This window comes from Acomys russatus, chromosome 23 (assembly GCF_903995435.1).
Source record: "Acomys russatus chromosome 23, mAcoRus1.1, whole genome shotgun sequence".
NCBI classification, from domain to species: domain Eukaryota; kingdom Metazoa; phylum Chordata; class Mammalia; order Rodentia; family Muridae; genus Acomys; species Acomys russatus.
Genome location: NC_067159.1, coordinates 24,787,513 through 24,806,286, shown reverse-complemented (window position 1 = coordinate 24,806,286; position 18,774 = coordinate 24,787,513). Strand labels below are relative to the sequence as shown.

Genomic DNA, 18,774 nt, shown 5'->3' with positions numbered 1-18,774 from the left:
TCTCTGAAAGTGCTCTTGTTTATTAGTTAAGTGGTAATGTGGAAAAGGGAAGAATCTTCACCATCACGGCATCCAGTCCAGAACAAACAGAAACTGCTCCGAGCACTTCTATTTTGTTTCTAAAACAAACCTACAAGAAAGAGCATTGTGGGGGGAACAGGCTCAGGGAACAAGTTAAAAGTTTTTTGGGTTTTTTGTTTTGTTTTGTTTTGTTTTGTTTTAAAGCTAGCCAGTTCTTTAAGACGAAAATAGACCTAGACCAACTGACAGTCTACTAATAAACCTTGCCGAGTTTTGTAATTGTACTTTCCTTGGAGTCGAAGGGTTATAGGCATACGCTGTAACGTTTTTACTTGTACTGAATTTCCTTGCCAAATCGGAGAAAGTCTCCACTGCTACAACAGGCATAGATGTCAGGATGGGACCTTCTGCCTTTACTTGCACTGAGGTGCAGATCACAGGAGCATGTGTTTCCTCTGAAAGTCTGTGGGCAGATACACAGATGACCCAGCAGCAGACTCTCAGTCTTGCTCTGCAAGCTCTTAGCTCCTTGGTCCAGCCTTTTGTGTGGACGCTGAACCCACTCAACTTCCACCTTGTACAGACTTGCTTCTGGTGCGCAAGGAAATTCTGTCTGCTTACATAAATAACTAATGCAAGCGAGTACAATAAAAGTGGTCTCAAGTGCCTTTGCCTGAAAAAGCCAGAATTAAATTCTGAATGGAATTTAATAGCAGCCCTGAAAAAACATACTTGCAATTTCTCTTCCAGTTTGCTTGGTGGGTGTATCATGGTTGCTCTCTGTGGTACATTGGTCCAGCTTAGTCCACAAACCCTCTTGTAACTCTTCTGTCCCTGGTAAACGCTTGCTCTTGGATTCCTCTTAAGGCATTGCAGAATGTGTGTGTCTCTTTGCCCCCTCCTGCCTTGTCTCATATTTTGAAAGAAGCTTTCTGTTCAGTGCCTTAAGCCCTGACATTGAAAGGCCATCAGAAGACAATCAGGCCCCCTGGCTGGACTCACATTACCACATCAGTGTACCTCTCTGCCCCAGTGGGAGCAACAGTACACTTGTCAGCCATAGCAGAATTCTAAGTACTCTGTTTTCCTGCAAGGTCCAACTGCGTGCTTTATATGTGTTGATTTGTAAGTTTCTAGTTATGTGACTGTGACCAAGACTCCTAAATATTTCAGTCTTAGTTTTCCCATCTGTTAAGAGGGCATAAGATGACTGCTTCCAAGGGTGCTGTGACAATGACAGGCCCCTAGAACGATTCCCACAGTATTTGCTCCAGAAATATTGCCCATGCGACTGTTTTCTACACATGGTGCGAATATGTCCCAAGTCCTGTTCCACACCACTTAACCACCCTCATACCCACACTGGGCAGCTCTTCTCTCCTTAGATTTATTTTTTTCCCTTTGGCCATTCATTTGCCTCTGACTAATAGCTCTTTGACCTTTCTGAAATAGTATATTTTAGCTTCCTCAAGCTTCTCTTGTCCTTTTATTCCCCCCTTCCCACTCACCCCTAGCTTAAGAGGGAACAGAGAGAAGAGGGAGGAACAAAAAAAAAAACCCTCCTCCCTGCACAGCGTGAGTAGTTACGTTCCTGACTTCTGAAGTGATGTTGCCATATTCATTGCATCAATGGAGTATGACGTAATAATTTAACAGTATTGAAAAGAGCTCCCGGTCATTTTAATCTGCTAAAATATCTCACAAGAACAAGAGGCTGGGCTGGTAAGATGGCTCAGCAAGTAAGGTGCTTGCCACCAACCCTAAAGACATGGGTTCAATTCCCAGGGTCCATGTGGCGGGTGGAAGGAGAGAACCAACTCTTAAAAGTCACCCTCCGATCTTCATGCGTGTGTGCTTGTACACTCACACGCATGTGTGAACACACAGATAAATAAGTAACAAGAGGCAAAACTCAGCATTTTAGCGAACCCAAAATATCTTCCCCAGTGCCCTGGCCTATGTCAGAGCACAGACTTCAGTATGTGACGTGTAACTTCCCCATCCACACAGCTGTCAAGGCTGTTTCCCTTGAAAAACTGCTGTCCCTAAAAGGTATAAAATGTTTTATAAACAAGAGATAAACAGCAGTTCAATAATCATAGCTCTCCTAGATTCTCTGGGAAGCAGTTAGAAGGAGAGAGAGAGAGAGAGAGAGAGAGAGAGAGAGAGAGAGAGAGAGAGAGAGAGAGAGAGACGACTAGGAATGGCTTAAACCAAAAGAAGGCATCTGCCTCCATTATGAGGAAAAAAAAAGACTAAAAGGCCATGTTTCTTTTAAAGTTGACAGCTGGTTGGAGGACAGCGAGCAGAGTGACCAGGCCCAGTCTATGCCACTGTCTCTGCGCCCAGCCTGCAGACTACACCCTGGCTAGTGGCTGCCTCTGGCTCCGCCCATTTCTTCTCTTCCAGGTTCCATTATTGTTCCTAACTCCTCTTCTTTCAGAAAGCAGGAGATGGTATTTCCTGGCCATCTTCACAGTGTCACAAAGCATGCCTCGCCCCCTGCAGGCATGAACACAGCTCTGGAGGCGGGCCTTTGGTTACCCCCACTTTGCAGAAAAGGAAAGTGAAGCTCAAAGGGATCGACCCTCATTAGTCACCCTGGGAGCAATAAGATGTCACCTGAGCTCAAAATAATCTTTACAAGGATTCTGAAAACTGGGCCTATAGGTTTTCATTAAAAAAAATTTTTTTTGAGAGACTTCTGGTCAGCTGGTAGTCAAATGGCGGTAAAAGAGGAGAGAAATAAGAATAAGAAAATAAGAAATAAGAATAAGAAAATCTTCTTTTACACTGTTTCAAATAAAGAGAAGAGCTTCGGAAATTCACAAAGGTGATGATGAAAATGGAGAAAAATAAATAAAAATAAAAAAATAAAACTGCACGAGTCTTCTTGACACTCACAGTTACATTCCTCCAGGATACGTAATTAGGTCTCAACAGCACAAACATCAGGGCTGTGGTTGCTTCTCAAATTCATTCTGGAGATACACCCCAAACTAAGGGTACACCCTAACTAGGGGGCGCATGGTCTGTGAAGTCTCAGGACGATAGGAGAACTGGCCCGTCTCACAGATTGAAAGGTTAATTGGGACAAGAAGAGGAAAAGAGGAATGTTATTCAACTGAAGGCAGGTCTGGTTGACATCAGACCCTTGTTGGCTACAAATTCAATGTGAGCATGAACCATCAGAAAGGCACGGGTCTCCACTCCCTGTCCCTGCCCACACAGGCCGTACTCTTCTGTGCAGCTGAGGTGAAGACAGGCGCAAAGTTCATGGGAACCTAGAGTGGCCTTTGAAAACACACCAGCACCCAGAATCCCTGAGGACCTTGTGGTGCTTTGAATCAGAACGGTCTCCCATAGGCTCGGGGATCTGAATACTCAGTCCCCAGTTGGTAGTGTTATTTGTGGAGAATATGGGGAGGTTAAATACGTCAGCAGTGACGGTCACGGAGAGTTCAAAGCTTTGTCCCACTTCCAGTTCACTCTCTCTGCCTTGTGCTTGGGTTTGAAGATGTGATCTCTCAGCTTCCTGCTCTGGTGGAAAACTGACATGCCTCCCTCACCATCGTAGACCCTCCCCCTGGTAACACAAACCAAAACAAAACTTCTTCCTTATGTTGTCCTCAGTCAAGACAGTTTATCGCAGCAACAGAAAAACATGTTAATACAAACATTCTGGCTCACTTTGTGCTAAAGGTTAATTTTACATATCAACCTCTTTCAGTGAACCCGGCCGTCAGGTAGAACTGTTGCTGAGTGTATCTGCGAGGTGTCTCAAGAAGGAACAGCACCTGAATCAACAGACTAATGAAGAAGATGCTTCATCCACCCATGAGGGTGGGCACTGACCAATCCAACTCAGGATATCTGGGTAGACTAGATAGACAGACGCAGAGGCAATTTTTCCTCTCTCCTGGAGCCTTGCTGGTCACCTCCTACCTCCATACATCAGAACTCTATGTCCTATGGCCTTTGGATAGCTCAGGTCTCAATGAATTACACCAGTCACTGTAATGGTTCTTGGGGCTGATGAAAGAAGATGGTGGACTTCCTGGCCTCCAATTATGTTGGACAATTTCCATAATAAATCTCGGCACTATCTATAAGCATCCAATTGACTTTCTTTATCTAGAAAACCATGACTCACCCAGCTGGCGGTCTTTCAGAATCCCCCAGTTGATTGTATTGTGAATTCAGATTTGAGAATGTGCAATTCACACATTCAGTTTAATTGACAACTTACTATTTTTCATAGACGTGTAAAATGAAAAGGGAACTGGGTGCTGACAGAATCCAAATCTTGTAGGTAGACAAAATATAAAATATTTTTACTTACCGGTTATAATTTTATGCCTAAAGTATGTCATTAAATGCATTTTCAAATGTTAGAATTTGTTTTTCAAAATTGCAATATGAATCCAAAGAAATCAACTGATAACCACAGGAACTGGATGACCATTTATGAAATAAGCATTATTTATACAATAGCATACAATGTGAAATGAATCCATTAGAATCACACCATAATTGCATATATAGAATAAGACATTCCAATTGCAGAAGGGAGACAAGAAGTGAAATGTGCACAATTTGTTTCCAATAAGTGGTCATGAGAAAGTCTCTAATTAGCATTCTACATTATAAATACAGTTTTAAAAATCTCAAGCAGAATACTGAAGTATGTATATATTAATGTAAACAATACTTTGTCGCTATAGTATTACTTCATACACGTGAGAGTAAAAAACATGTTTTTTCAAAATAAAAAGTGTTTCCAAATGACCTCATATATAAAATGAGAAATTGGCTTACCTCTTCCTTGTGGTTCTTAATTGGCATACAAAGAATACTCTGTGTCTTGTAGCCTGTAATTTGGTCAACTTCTGCATTGAACCGGGGATCCTAGGGAGGAAAAAGAAATCCAATTTATTGGTTGACCTGTACAAAGATTGATTTGATTTTTCTCGTGCATTAGATTAGACAAATCTAGCCTTTGACTTACCTTGTTACTATTGAGTAATGATTTTATCTTTGTGAAAGGCATCAGGCCATGTAAAGTCCACAGCATTTGACAAAGATGAGTTTTAGGGCTGTTTTCAGGGCTCTAGTGTTTATGAAAACAAAGTACCCTACTCCCAAAACAACATTTTAAAAATCATTTAAAAAATAGTTGACATACAAAATAATTAGAGAGCTATATGACTAAGGAATAAGTAGCCTCTCTGATGTCTGACAAAAACTATCTGTCCCCATCTGTCCACTGTCTGGTGCTACTATGTCACTCCCAGAAAAGCAACTCTGTTCTAAAACCTTTCCAATAAATGACCTAATTCCTTTTGTAATGATTGTACTGTCCATCCACCCTGTCCTTCCGAGGCAAGACAGTAAGAAGCGGAAATGGTAGAGAAATGGAAAAGAAAAGAATGCTTTCACCCAACAGTCTGGCTAAGCCCTGTCAGCTGAATGAAAACCTCCAGTGCTAGCACAAACAACGTTGTCCATGAAAGCTGTGCACATTGAATTACTGTTCATTTCCTATACAGCTATCTTACGTTAAAGTAACAATGGCCTAGGCCTAAATGTATATGGCTTTAGGTAGGGTGACTTTGTTTATACTAAAGATGCCTTCCTTCGTGCCTGTAGATTAGACTGACCTCATCAGCTGTCATCCTGAATCTGCCCAGGAAGAAGCACTCAGTGACCTCATTGAGGTTTCTTAGCAACTCTTTAAAGATAGTAGCTTCAAACTCCACCCCAGCCCTAGGTGTGACTGTTTAAAGCACAAGTGAGTCCAGCTCCTCTTTGAGTGATCCATCCCCACACTCTTGGGTTTGCCTTCCTTTCTTTTGAGTGCCTCTCTACCCCTTAACGCTTAAGCTTAAGCTCATGTACAAACAGCTTTCATGAACCTCAACTCTGCTTCACAAGCCAGCTAGTCCTAAAATTCTTTTCTGCATCAAAGCCATGGATCCTTGTTTGGTTTTACAGTCTAAGGGAAGTCTTGGGGCTGCGTAAGCCTGTCAGTGGGGAACGATGCCTTCTCCCTCTGCCCATCAAAGTGTGGACGCTTCGCTACTGGGTGTTAGTGAGGATGGTGTTAGCTCTTGAACCTCTTTGCTCTTAAATTCTTTTTTAATGGTATGTGAAAGAGTGTGTGTGTGTGTGTGTGTGTGTGTGTGTGTGTGTGTGTGTGTGTGTGTACACACATGAAAGCAGGTGCCCATGGAGGCCAGAAGGCACCAGATCCCCCAGAGCTGGAGTCAGGCCCTTTGTGAACCCTGCCATGGCGGACAGGAACTGAACAAGCTCTAGTCCTCTGCACATGCAGTAGTTGCCAAGCCATCTCTCTAGCACATCTTTACTTTTTCTTTTCTAAAGCACAGAGGGGTGCACAGGTCAGAATCACAAAGGATACGTGTAAAAAAAAAATGTCAAAGTTCTAAATGCGAGTCAAATTAAAGTACAGGCAGTTTTCCATTTATCTTTAGATTAGCAAGATCTATAATAAAGATATAAATTCTGTAACAGTTTTTTTTAAATCTCTCTTTTTCACTCATTGCTGTATTCTTAATATTTGGTAGTGATTAATAATTGGGAGAATTATAATAAATGATAGTATCGTTATCAGATGTGGTCATTTTTATCATTGTGATCCTCGAAGCAAACCTTGTTCATTAGGACTGGAATCTTAGGAAAGGAGATCAGGTATCAGCGTGCACTGTCAGGATGGGATGGAAGCAGGTGGTTCACAGCACACAGACCGCAGCTGGCTCTGTGTTCCACCTAATAATAACAGTGTCCTGGCTCCAAAAGCTGTATTTGGAATTCCCCTCAGGACTATGGAATATTCACTTGGGAAAGCCCTTATTTTCTGAAGGTCATTTCTATTTTTTCTTTAAATTGGTCTAAAGTCGTGCAAAGCCAAAGCTGTGAATGGAGCAGTGATTACACCAGATTCTATCAAATGGGGTCAGAAATGAGGCCAATTTTCTCAAGGGGATAGAAATGAAGTTGGCTTTGAAGATAGCTTTGAAGGGAAAGGATAAATGAGTATAAATATTTTTACATTATAAACATCACTGCATTCTTGTTGTTTCTTTTATTTTTATTTTTCTGCAAATATGCACAGGTTTTACTCAGAAACACAGGAGGTGTTGGCTAAATGTTTCTAGTAAAACAGTTCTTATTTAATCTTTGCATATCTAGACAATTTTATCTTTAGACTTCATTGTATCCAATAAAAGTAGAAAGAATATTGATAGCGATGTGTTAATGAAGTGAAAATTAACAATTAGTGAATTATTTTACAACTCATCAAATGTGAAGAATAAAAATGTACCATTTTAGTAATTTGGTTAATGAATGTTGTAATTACAAATTCAGTTTATAAAGAAGAGGATTAAACTCAACTATTTAGTCAACACAATAGAATTTTATCTCCACACCAAGATTGCAACAGGACGTCAGGTTAGTCGCACTTCTAGGTTGACTGCACATCAGTGTGCTGGGTCCCTAAACACCAGAAAGGGCTGGGGAGTGATCTCCGTTCCCTCACTTTTCCTGCTGTGTTCCTTTCAGTTTGACTGATGCTGGGTTTTAACAAAAGGTATAAAGTTTGCTGGGTTCTGTGGATCATCTGATCAAATTACTAAACCAGACAAGGTTGCGGGAACTCTTACTGTACACAGCATGCAGGAAGTGTGGGCTGCCTCGGATCCCACTTGACCATCCTGGGACGGACTGACACCTTAACATACAGAATGTATGCCTCCAAGCAGCACTAGACATAAATAAGAATGCAAACTCCCACCTCATGAGGGAGAATTGGGAATTGGTTGTTGTTTGAAAATCAAAACAAGGTCTCAACTTTAGGCATCTGTGGGTGCCCTTGGCAAAAGTGCTTAGCATCAGTCTATCCAAGAAAGACAGTCTAAAAAATAACTGCCCTGTACTCTTCGAAAATACCTAAATCAAGAAAGACAAACACAGTCTTTGCAAAATGTCATCCTGAATTTCATCCTGATTGGAAAGAAAATAACAGAGAAATGAGATAACTGAAAAAACTTGAGTATGGACCGTGAGATGTTTCGTGCACATTAGATAACAGCATTGTACTATTGCCAAATTTTCTGAATTTGATCACTTTATTGTACTAGAAGAATGGTCTTACTGAAAAGCACAAAATAAAGGGTCAGTAAGATGGCTTGGTGGGAAAAAGTTCTTGCCACTAAGCCTGGAAATTTGAGTTCAATCCACAAATTGTTCTCTGTCTTCCACACATGTGATAACAAGCACACACACACACACAAACAGTAGTTTTAAAAAATTAAAGCTACAATGAAATATTTAGTAAAAGAATGTCTTCAACTTACCTAATTATTAAAAAAAAAAAAATACTAAGCATGTGACTTCCATGGGAGAGAGGGAAGGACAGAGCCGTGAAGAAGCAAAGCGGAGAGGGAAGTGGAGAACCAAGAAAACAGTGTGTGGAAGTTTTGTATACTGATCCGTGAATTCAAAATAAAAATAACAGAAAACAAAAACAAAACAAAACAAAAAGAATTGCCAAGTAAGGCTCATTTTCTCCAGGAATGGCATTTTAAAGATAATGCCTAAAATTAGAGCACTGAACTTGAGCAAGCACAGACAGCAGTTCCCGGCCTGTGCTCCCGGGAGACACAGTAACACCGCAAGGGTTCAGGATTTATCTAAATTGAAGCATCTGCTGGTGCTCTTTCCTTCTCTAATATTTATTTTGGAAATAACTGTGCTTATTAGGAATTCGCCAGAGAGACTTCATCCTCCTTTAAGAAGGGGGCGTGAGGACTGTAGGGTGAGATGAGTTGATTTGGTCCCCCTGGAAAAGAATGGGAGGGAAGGAGGAAGCAAAGGCAGAGAGGAACCAGCTGCGGAAATGGTGACGCGCCTGCTCGCTAACGTCATATATGTTAAGGTCCACGTGGCGTGCTTGTCGTGGGGAATCTGAGGTTTGCGTGCGAGTCATTCAGGAGAGAAGCGGGGGTGGGGGGGGGTAGAAGTGGGGGCAGGGGGGGTAGAAATCTCCTTTAGAAAGTGGACCAGTTCAAAGCAGGCTTGTGTGGGTATTGGATTTTTTGCTAGTATGATGACATGCCTTATTGAGCCAATATCTTACACATGCTAACGCTTCCTTACCTTATACTGGTGAATGTTGAAATACCATCTTCCTATCAATAAACGCTCCACATTGAAGAAGTTTCCACAACGAGGAAGTCATAAGACAACATCAGTGTTTACACATCTGCTGCTGGCTAATCCTCTCCTTGGTATTTGTGGTCTAACAGAATGCTTGGGAAGCTGAGGACAGTGACTTATACTTGAAAAATGGCAATGGTTTAGCTTTTCAGTGTTAACTGTATTTTCGAACTTGTGTTACTGTATATCATTTTCTGTGGTGAATATTTAAGTAGTGACTCAAATGTTGATAGTCCTTCACAACTGAAGTATCCACGAAGCTTTGAAAATTGTTCTCAGCTTCAACACAAGCCCCATTCTATGTCACGGCCACCTCTTGGATTTCTACTGTATTATTCCATTATAGCTTTACAGTGTCCTATACCCAAGCAACCTTCAGGAACAAACTCGCTGACACCACTGTCATTTTTAACTAGTGCATCATTAAGGGAGTCAGGAAGCATCGGAGCATATGTTCATATCTGACTACTTTCACAAAAGGCTCTGAGACAGTGTTTTTATCACTCTAATTATGCTCAAATATGAGAATTGAGTTTTTCACTAGACAAACGATTTCCAGTGCTAATCCCAATGCAAATTAGAACACAGATAACTCCACACTCATAATGGAATCCATGGACATGCAAATCTGCAAGGCCACCATAAACATTCTGACATAGGGTACACCAAGGGTGAAAAGCGGCGGGGAATCCAAAGCTAATAGGCTTTTTCATCCTAAGATTAGTAGTGCAAATGAGAGGAACTGCTAGTCCTAGACCACAGCCTAAAAATTAAACCACAACAGACAACAAAACAAAAGCACATTGTCAAACTTTAAACATGGTAAGGATATTAAGTAAAATAATAGGCAAGAGAAGAACCGGCAAGCTGAAAACACACAAGACCACAGAACGGGTAACGGCTTTCTCAGCAAAGCTAACGAGTATTTATGGTCCAACAGTTTTGGGGACTATGGTGCCACTGAAGAGTATAAACTTATCTGTCGCCTACAAGAGAAAATGAACCTGCAAATTTGTCAGCAGTAGGAGAATTGTGTTCTTGGTTCTTGGAGTCGGCCTTAGTACAACATTCCTAGCAGCACACAAGAGAGGTTAGAGGACGCTGCCAAGGAAGACCCTGAAGTTTTTCAAAGAGCATCAACATGGTAAAGAATTGTATATACACAATCGCTTCAGGATACAGGGATATTGTAGGAGTTAAACTACCAAATATCATGCCTCATCCATGACCCTGATAATTCTCGGTGTTATTATTCATCCACCATCTTCAAAACTCCAGCCATTTGAGTTCTTGTTTCTATCACTGCCATCTCCGACCAGCCGCGAAGCTCACCACTTTGACCCTTACAGCCCACAGTCCGATTTACCAGAATCTCCTTCACAATTCTCTCTACTGCTGGATCTCACCAGGCCAATATCCAAACCACTCAAATCCTACATCTTTTCCAAGGCCCATCCAAGCAGCTCTTTCTCAGAAAAACCTTTCCCCATCTTCCTCACTACCTGTCATACCTGATCCTGACTACATTGTCTATGACAAATATGACCAGCTTGATATTTGATATTTATGTTAGAAATTCCAGTTATCTGTTGTACCTAATGTCATCTCAATCCAACAAATATCATCGTCCTATCTGCCAGGCACTGAAACAGGCACCAGGAACATAGGAGTGAGCTGGACCACACAGTGTGTTCCAGCACATAGCTAGAACAACTGCCAGGTAATGTAAGCTACCTCATCACTAGGCACAGTAGCATTTTACCCAATTAAGAGGTTTAAAATTTGTAATTCATTTTAAGGGGCTGAAGAGATGGCTCCCCGGTTAAGAGCACTGACTGCTTTTCCAGAGGATACATTACATTCCCAGCACCCATATGAAGGCTAACAACTGCCTATAATTGCTGTTCTGGGTGATCTGAAGGCCCCTACAGACACTACATGTACACAGTGCACAGATATATGTATATGTGTATGTGTGTATGTGTGTGTGTGTGTGTGTGTATGTGTGTGTGTATAATGCATTTAAATGGAAATTTCGAAAACAACTTAAAAGACTGTGTAGAGCTGTAATAAATGTAGAACTACCAAAGCTTTTCATTTAAAAAAAAAAAAAAAAACTCTTGGAGCAAATTTTTCCACTTAAAAAGAACATATGCATAAGTTTATTTGTTTAAAAAGACAAGAAAAAGGCCTCTGGCTCCAGTGGGACCTGACCATGGACCACGTGACCAAATTTCCTGCTCCAGAGGCCTCCAGGACCAATGCAAGGCTGGAGCTTCAGCTTTAGTGTGCTCAGGGTCCCCTGAGAGACAGGCACTCGGCTCCAGTGGTTTCTGAGGTTATTGTGGGTATGGGATTTTGACATTGGGGTTCCAGTGGTCCCTGAAAGAACGAGAGACTATACTGCTGTGGGTGTGGTTTCCTTTGGGCCCATGACTCTAATGACAGCCTCCACATACTAGACAGACTTGAATGGGTATCGTGTATCTTGCCTCCAGAAGGTTCACAAAATCAAACGGGTGACTGAAGTTTTTACTGCCTACCCTTGGTGGTGTTGGCACATTGTTAACACAGCGTCACCTTGGGGACTCCATCACCAATCCCAGAGCTGTACTTTATGAAAATGTCCCATGGAGAACAAAACATTCACGTGGACTCTTAACAAAGGGAGATAGGAACTGGAAGACAAACCAAGTCCAACAGACGAGCAAAGCAAGTGACACAGCTGCCACCCATGATGCCTTCCCAATGGCCAGCTCCTCATTTAGAGAACCCAAAACCACAGAGACAGCTGAAATGACAGGGAAAGAATTCTGAGTCTTGCTTTAAAAAAGAATTAATTATCATATAGAAGATTCAAACAAACACATGAATTTAATTACTGAAATCTATCTAAGAGTTAAACAAGACGGTCTCTAAAGTGAATAACATGGTAAACTGAAAAATAAGTCCAAATGTGGAGGAAAAAATGAGCAAAGAGCTCGAAACACTGAAAAAGAACCAAATAGAAATACTTAAAATGAAGAATATGATCAATCAAATAAAAACACAACAGACTATCATTAACAGACAAGACTGAGAAGATAAATAAATTTCAAGAATGAAAAAAAAGCCAAGGCAGTGTGTGTGTGTGTGTGTGTGTGTGTGTGTGTGTGCGCGCGCGCGCAAATACACACGTGTGTATATATACATATGCCTACCACAAATGATGTTTTCAAGAATTCTGGGATACATTCTGGGGTCTAACCCTGAATACTCATAGTGCAGAAGAAGGAGCAAATATAAAATTAAATAAAAAAGCCAGGCACCTATTATCCCAGAACTCAGTAAGGCAGAGGCAGGCAGATCTCTGTGAGTTTGAGCCCAGCCTGGTCTACAAAGTGAGACCAATACAGCAAAGGCTACACAGAGAAACCCTGTCTCAAAAAAACAAACAAAATGTTAAATAAAATAGACTAGTTAATGAAATAATAAGAGCAAACTTAAAGAAATAGACACCCAAACAGAAGATGTTTCTAGAACTCCAAACTGAATGAACAAAGAAGAATCTCTCCAGTTACCATTGTAGCTAAGTTGTCAAAAATAAAAAGTAAAAAAAAAAAAAAAAAACACCATGAGAACATCAGTTACACCAAAGGCAGAAAAAGTGCCAGAATTACCCCCAGAATTCTCAGAAACCATAAAAGTTAGAAGAGCATAGAATTAAATATTTCAAGTCTCGAAAATAAGTAATTGTGATCCAAGAATGCTAAACCCAGCAAAATTATCTTTCAAATGTGATGGAGAAATAAGGGTATTTCAGGACAAAACACAAACTAAGGCAATTTGAGACAAGAAAACCAGCACTGAAGGAAATTCTTCATGGAACACTTTACAGGGACGAAGAAGACAGTTTTCTTTAGAAGAAGACATGGAAGTGTGCACTCTATGAAAGTAATGGGAAAACAAACTAGACTCTCAAGTGAAACCCTCACATCTGTCAGAGACTCAGCAAATCCTAAAAAATACCAATGACACAGCAAAACAGAAAAACATCTAAGGAATTTATAGAAAATAGCAAACCCTTTCTAGAGTATCTTTAAATATAAATGGCCTTGACTTAAAATTTAAAAATACCGACTAATGAAACTGATTAAAAAAAAAAAAAAACAAGAACCAATTATATATTGTTTATATATGGAACACAATTAGCCAGCCAAGATACCCAAAAATTCATATCAAAACACAGAAAATAAACTACGAAGCAAATCGAAACCATAAATAAGCAGTCCTAGCTATCTTAATAGTAAAGTAAATGTCAAACCAAAACCAGTCAGCAGACCACACTGACAGCCACAGAATGGGAGAAAATGTTTATCAGCTATACTTCGGGCAAAGGGCTAACATGCAAAATGTATGGAGAAATGCAGAAATTTAATACCAAGGAAATGGAACTGTGGGCTAATGAATGGAACAGACAGTTTCAAAAAGAAAAAAAAAGAAAGAAACACAAATGGACAGTAACTATTTTAAAGTGTTCAACATCCCTAGTCTTTAGAGAAATGCAAATTTAAAAATACTTTGAAATACATCCTCACTCTTTCAGAATCACTGTCATCAAGACATCTGACGGGGGGGGGGGGAGCGGTGGGGGGGGAGCGGGGGGGGGGGGTACTGATTAGAGAGGAGATGGCTCAGCAGATGGGAAACTTGCTGCTCTTCCCGAGGACCCAGGTCTGATTCCTAGCATCCACATATCAGTACCTCTAATTCCAAAGGATCTGGCACCCTCTTTTGGCTTCCACAGGCACCAGGAATGCACACAGTGCACATACATCTATGCAGATGAAACATTCATGCACAGAAAATAAACTTTTCGTAAATCTTAAAAAAGAAAAACCTAACAACAAATGTTGAGGGATGTATAGAAGAGGACCCCTACTCACCGCTGCTAACAGGGCACACATTATTACAGTCATTATGAAAATCGTCTTGGGAGATTCCCAAAAACAATTGAAAATTAGAACTATCAGATGACCCAGTCATTTCACTCCTGGGCATAAACCCAGAGATCCATACTCTACCATAGAGAGAATTGTATACCATATTTATTGTGGCTTTATTAGCTATAGCAAGGAAATAGAACCAACCTAGGTGCCCATCAACAGATAAAAAAATAATAATAAAGATCTGGTAAATATATAAAATATCATTCAGCGCTATTGAAAAATGAAATTTAAAAATTTGTAGGGAAATGAGTAGACATAGAATGTATAATATTTAGCAAGGTCATCCAATTGAAGAAAGATTTTTAGAGAACTTCCACACCTTTTCCCTCTACATTGGATCGTAATGAATGCCACATGATAAATATAATAATAAAAATATGAACTCAGAGAACCCAAAGAGAAAAGATTCTTGAAGATAGTAGCCCTCAAAAAAACTAATAATATATACATTACATATATATGTATAAATATGCAAGAACACATGTGAGAACATTTATGGAATAAGATGAAATGTAATATCAGTGATGAAGAAAGACAGAATTCAGGTAAAGGATATAACCTTTGTAGTAGATAACTATATAAAAATAATTGATAGTGAAAATATTAACCTAAGCTTCATGGCTTCAGAATGGCTATTCTAATAGAATACTATCTATTCATTAAATATAGAGAGTTGGGGACTAGCCAGGTATTTGTCTGTGTGGCTATGTTAATCTAGCTGCATGATATTGTTATTTGTAAGCTCATTAAAATAAAGTGTATTCTTAAAACCAAAAAAAGTGTATTCTTATAAATTTAAAGAAAATAGGAAAATGAGACTACTTATTGACAATATTTCCAACGTCAGAGATGTAGGGACATAAAGCTTCCTAGTATCTTTGAAAATAAAACCTTAATATTAAAAGTTGAGAGACATCCAACTCTCCCAGAACTCAATCACCACCTAACTGCAACTGCGCTGAAGCCCCTAAATGTACCATCTGAAGAGAAAAAAAAAAAGACAAGCGAAAATGGAAAGAAAGAAAACTAAACTTTGGTATCAATACGACTTTCAAAAGATGGCAGTGACTTCTTAAATGCATCCTGAACGACAGAAAAAAAGAAAATGACAGGTTTGCGTATTCATTGATCTCCACAGGTTTTAGACCTATCACTTTAGAATCTTAGTTTAAAACCACAAAGTTCATATAGCGGTAGCTACATAGGTTACATGGAATCATAAGACTACGAATATGAGATGGAGTTGCTCACATTATATTTAAAGGGAAGGGAAAACTCCTCCCTTGGGCCCTGTCCTTAACTAAAGCACGAGGGAAGGCAGCCCGGCATTGATAAGCTAATAGTGCCCCTACCCTACACACTTGGTTATTATTATTTCTTAATCTCCCCAATCTCCTGAGGGCTGGAGACTCAATCCAAGACTTTGCACACAAGCACTCCACCACGGAGCTGCAGCCCCGGCTACACACCAGTTTTTAAATAACTGTGCAAGTGACTGCATCTCAATTTGCTTACGGCCTCATCATTCGTTCACCTTCGCTATTGGATGTTCTAACCACGCTTTCCTCCCTATCGCCCCCTCCTCACCTCATAGGCATCTTTGATGTTCAATGGCTCACCAAAAGCCGCCACATGTCCCACAATGCCTTTGTTCCACTCTAAGCGGATACAGTTATTTGAAGCTTCCTCCAGCGTAGAACCTTCGGCCACATCAAAGAGGCGGCTGACGAGAAACTTGTCTTTGGAGCTGTCCTCACAAACAAGGAACAGGGAATAGCGATCGGCGGAGATAAGTCCGTGGATATGCAAGAAAATTTTGTGGCATAAGGCTGTGACATCCAAATGACTGGAAATATCTTTTACTAACTCCAAGAGTCTTGAACACTGGTCCCCTTCATCGCTATCAAACCTTGGAGGGGTGAGTGGCATCTGTTCCTTCTTTCCTGAGTCAGAGAGAAAGCTCACGGCTCCTTCGGAATCCTTGACCACAATGGGTCTGAGGGGCCGGTCAAATTCAGAGGCAGAGATTTTTCTGGCTGGTGCTCCAGGGTTGGTATTGTCTGCATGAGGACTTTGCTGCAAAGAGCATGAGCAAGACTCGGTGTGGGCTCGGATGCCTTCCTTGCAAACGGGAATGTTGTGAACTCTCTCAGAAAACCATGCGTTGACCATTTCTCTGCAGAACAAAACATATAGACATGTTAGATATTGGAGGAAAATGGGTACCATCTTCTAAAGTTGCAAAAATCGTGTCAATGTATAGTTGTAGTCACTCTCTAATCCTTACATATACGTGTGTGTGTGTGTGTGTGTGTGTGTGTGTAAATTTCTTTCTCTAAGAAATTAAAGTTCCTTTTCCAGGTGACAAAGTAAACAAAAGGCTATTTGACTATAGTGCTATCTGCTGTAGCAAAGACAGCTGATGGCTGGCTACATACACTGCAGTACCTACAAATGGAGACTAGGCTGACATTAACAGTAGTATGACATTAACATAAATGATATTCACATGGGCTGGGACTGGGCCTCAGAGCTTGAGTGTGTCATCAACACGTGCCAGACTGTGGGTTCTTTGCAGAAGCTTTACTTTGTTGTGTCCTTTTAGGAACAGAAAACTCCCTTGGGAGCTTAGCTGACGGGGGGGGGGGGGTCTTGCCCTGACAGCCCTTCTCCCTTTGGAATCAGGTCAATGCTCTCATTTTTCTCATTTCTTTCAGCACAAGCCTTGGTTGCAACATTAAATTTCCTGGTTATATGTTTCTCTTCAAACTGTACATTCTCTACCCTTTTATTTTTCTTTCTTTCTTTATTTATTTATTTTTGCCCTGCTTGTTCTTTTTCACTGTGGACCTGCCTAAGAGTGATTACCAACAACCATGGGTCAGAGACAATACTAAGCTGTCTTGAAATCTCCTCCACCAATGATATTAATACTTGTCAATTTCTCCTCAGGCAGATTTGTAGGACAAGGGCAGAATGTAGGCATATTTCTTGACAAAATATCTAGCCCAGTTGCTGATACTGTTCCCCCTCTGAAAGCTCTTGAATTGGGCCTGCGTAGCCCAACACTGCTCTTGGCATTACTGTCTTCTAAATCCTACTAATATTGCCCATTAAGCCTTGGTTACGGCAACCGAATGCTTCCCTCATCCAAAGTCCCGAGGTCTTGTCTTCCACATTCCTCCAAAAACCCACTAGGGTCAAGCCTGTCACAGCAATAGTCCACATCCTGGTTCCAGCTTTTCTCTTAGTTACTTTTCCATTTGCTGTGATAAAACACCATGACCAAACCAACTTATAAAAAAGAAGGCATTTAACATGCAGCTTATGGTTCCAGAGGGTTAGAGTCCATAAAGAAGTGGCAGCAGGAACAGCCAAGAGTTTACATCTTGACCTACAAGCTGGGGGTAGAAAGGCACACTAGGATGGTGCCTTCTGAAACCTCAAAGCCTGACCTTGGTAACATTCTTCTTTCAACAAGGCCATACTCCTGATGGTTCCCAAACAATTCCACCAACTGGTTCCGGGTACTCAAACTTACAACCCTATGGGGCTACTCTCATTCACACTGGGCCTTGGTGCTAGTGACGGCAAGGTAAATCATCACTACAGGCTAGAATAGTTTCTCTACTTTGCTATCTCTTCCTTGATACTAGGGAATTTCGAGAAATAGCCATTACTTTTTTTTAAAAGTATATTTTATTTAAACCTGGTGAGGCAGACATTAACAATCTTACTTTCTCAACTATGAAAGGAATTTACATATCTAAACCAAATCCATTCAGTGATTTGATGGCAAAACCAGGTCTCCTATTTCCGGTGCTGTAATACAGGAGTAAACTTCCCCAGAGTATCCATCACTGTCTGTCATAAAGAAGGGAGCTAGCTCATCGATTTAAGCAAGTTGACGAGTTAAAAAACAAGTTTAAACAACAAAGGCACATAGAGGCTATGATCATTCATGATAACACATTTTCTAATCCTCTACATTGGATCATTATTAATGCTACATTAAAAATATAATATTAAAAAATAAAAACCCAGAGAACCCAGAGAAAAAGATTCTTGAGAATTGTATCAAAAAAAACTCTACGGAAATCCCATCATGTCTATGTTTCTATGGAAACAGGGCATATTTTATAAGTCAAAAGCATTGTACTGAAAAGAATGGATATGTGTATATTGGAAAGAATAGTCATTCTAAAGGTTTAAACTGTACCAAAAAAATATCTACAAATACTAAGGACCGAGGTAATGTTGGGTTTGCGGAAAACAAGGAGTAACTATTTTATTAAGTGGTATTTGAAATTTAAATTTAACTAGGAGACCTGTATTTCATCTGGCCTCTTTAGTCATTCTGTGTTGTTGGGGTTTTTTTTTCCCCTGTAATTGCTGCTGAACAGATAAGGTAAATTTTATGTAGTATACCAATGAGTTGTCAGGCTGCCAGGTTGCTGACTTTATCACTTAAAAATCACACAAAAGATAACTACAGTGGTTCTGTTTCTGATAACTGGACCTTTTC

General features: G+C 40.4%; 1 protein-coding gene across 1 annotated transcript in view; it reads right to left on the bottom strand.

Moving 5' to 3' along the window:
• The window catches only part of Pde5a (phosphodiesterase 5A), a 121,288-nt gene that overhangs the window by 85,986 nt on the left and 16,528 nt on the right, over window positions 1–18,774 (bottom strand). Inside the window, exons 2-3 of the mRNA XM_051166056.1 lie at window positions 15,837–16,425; window positions 4,840–4,929 (exon numbers count right to left, since the gene is read on the bottom strand). Coding sequence (XP_051022013.1) covers window positions 4,840–4,929; window positions 15,837–16,425 — 679 coding nt within the window. The remainder of the gene's footprint in view (window positions 1–4,839; window positions 4,930–15,836; window positions 16,426–18,774) is intronic.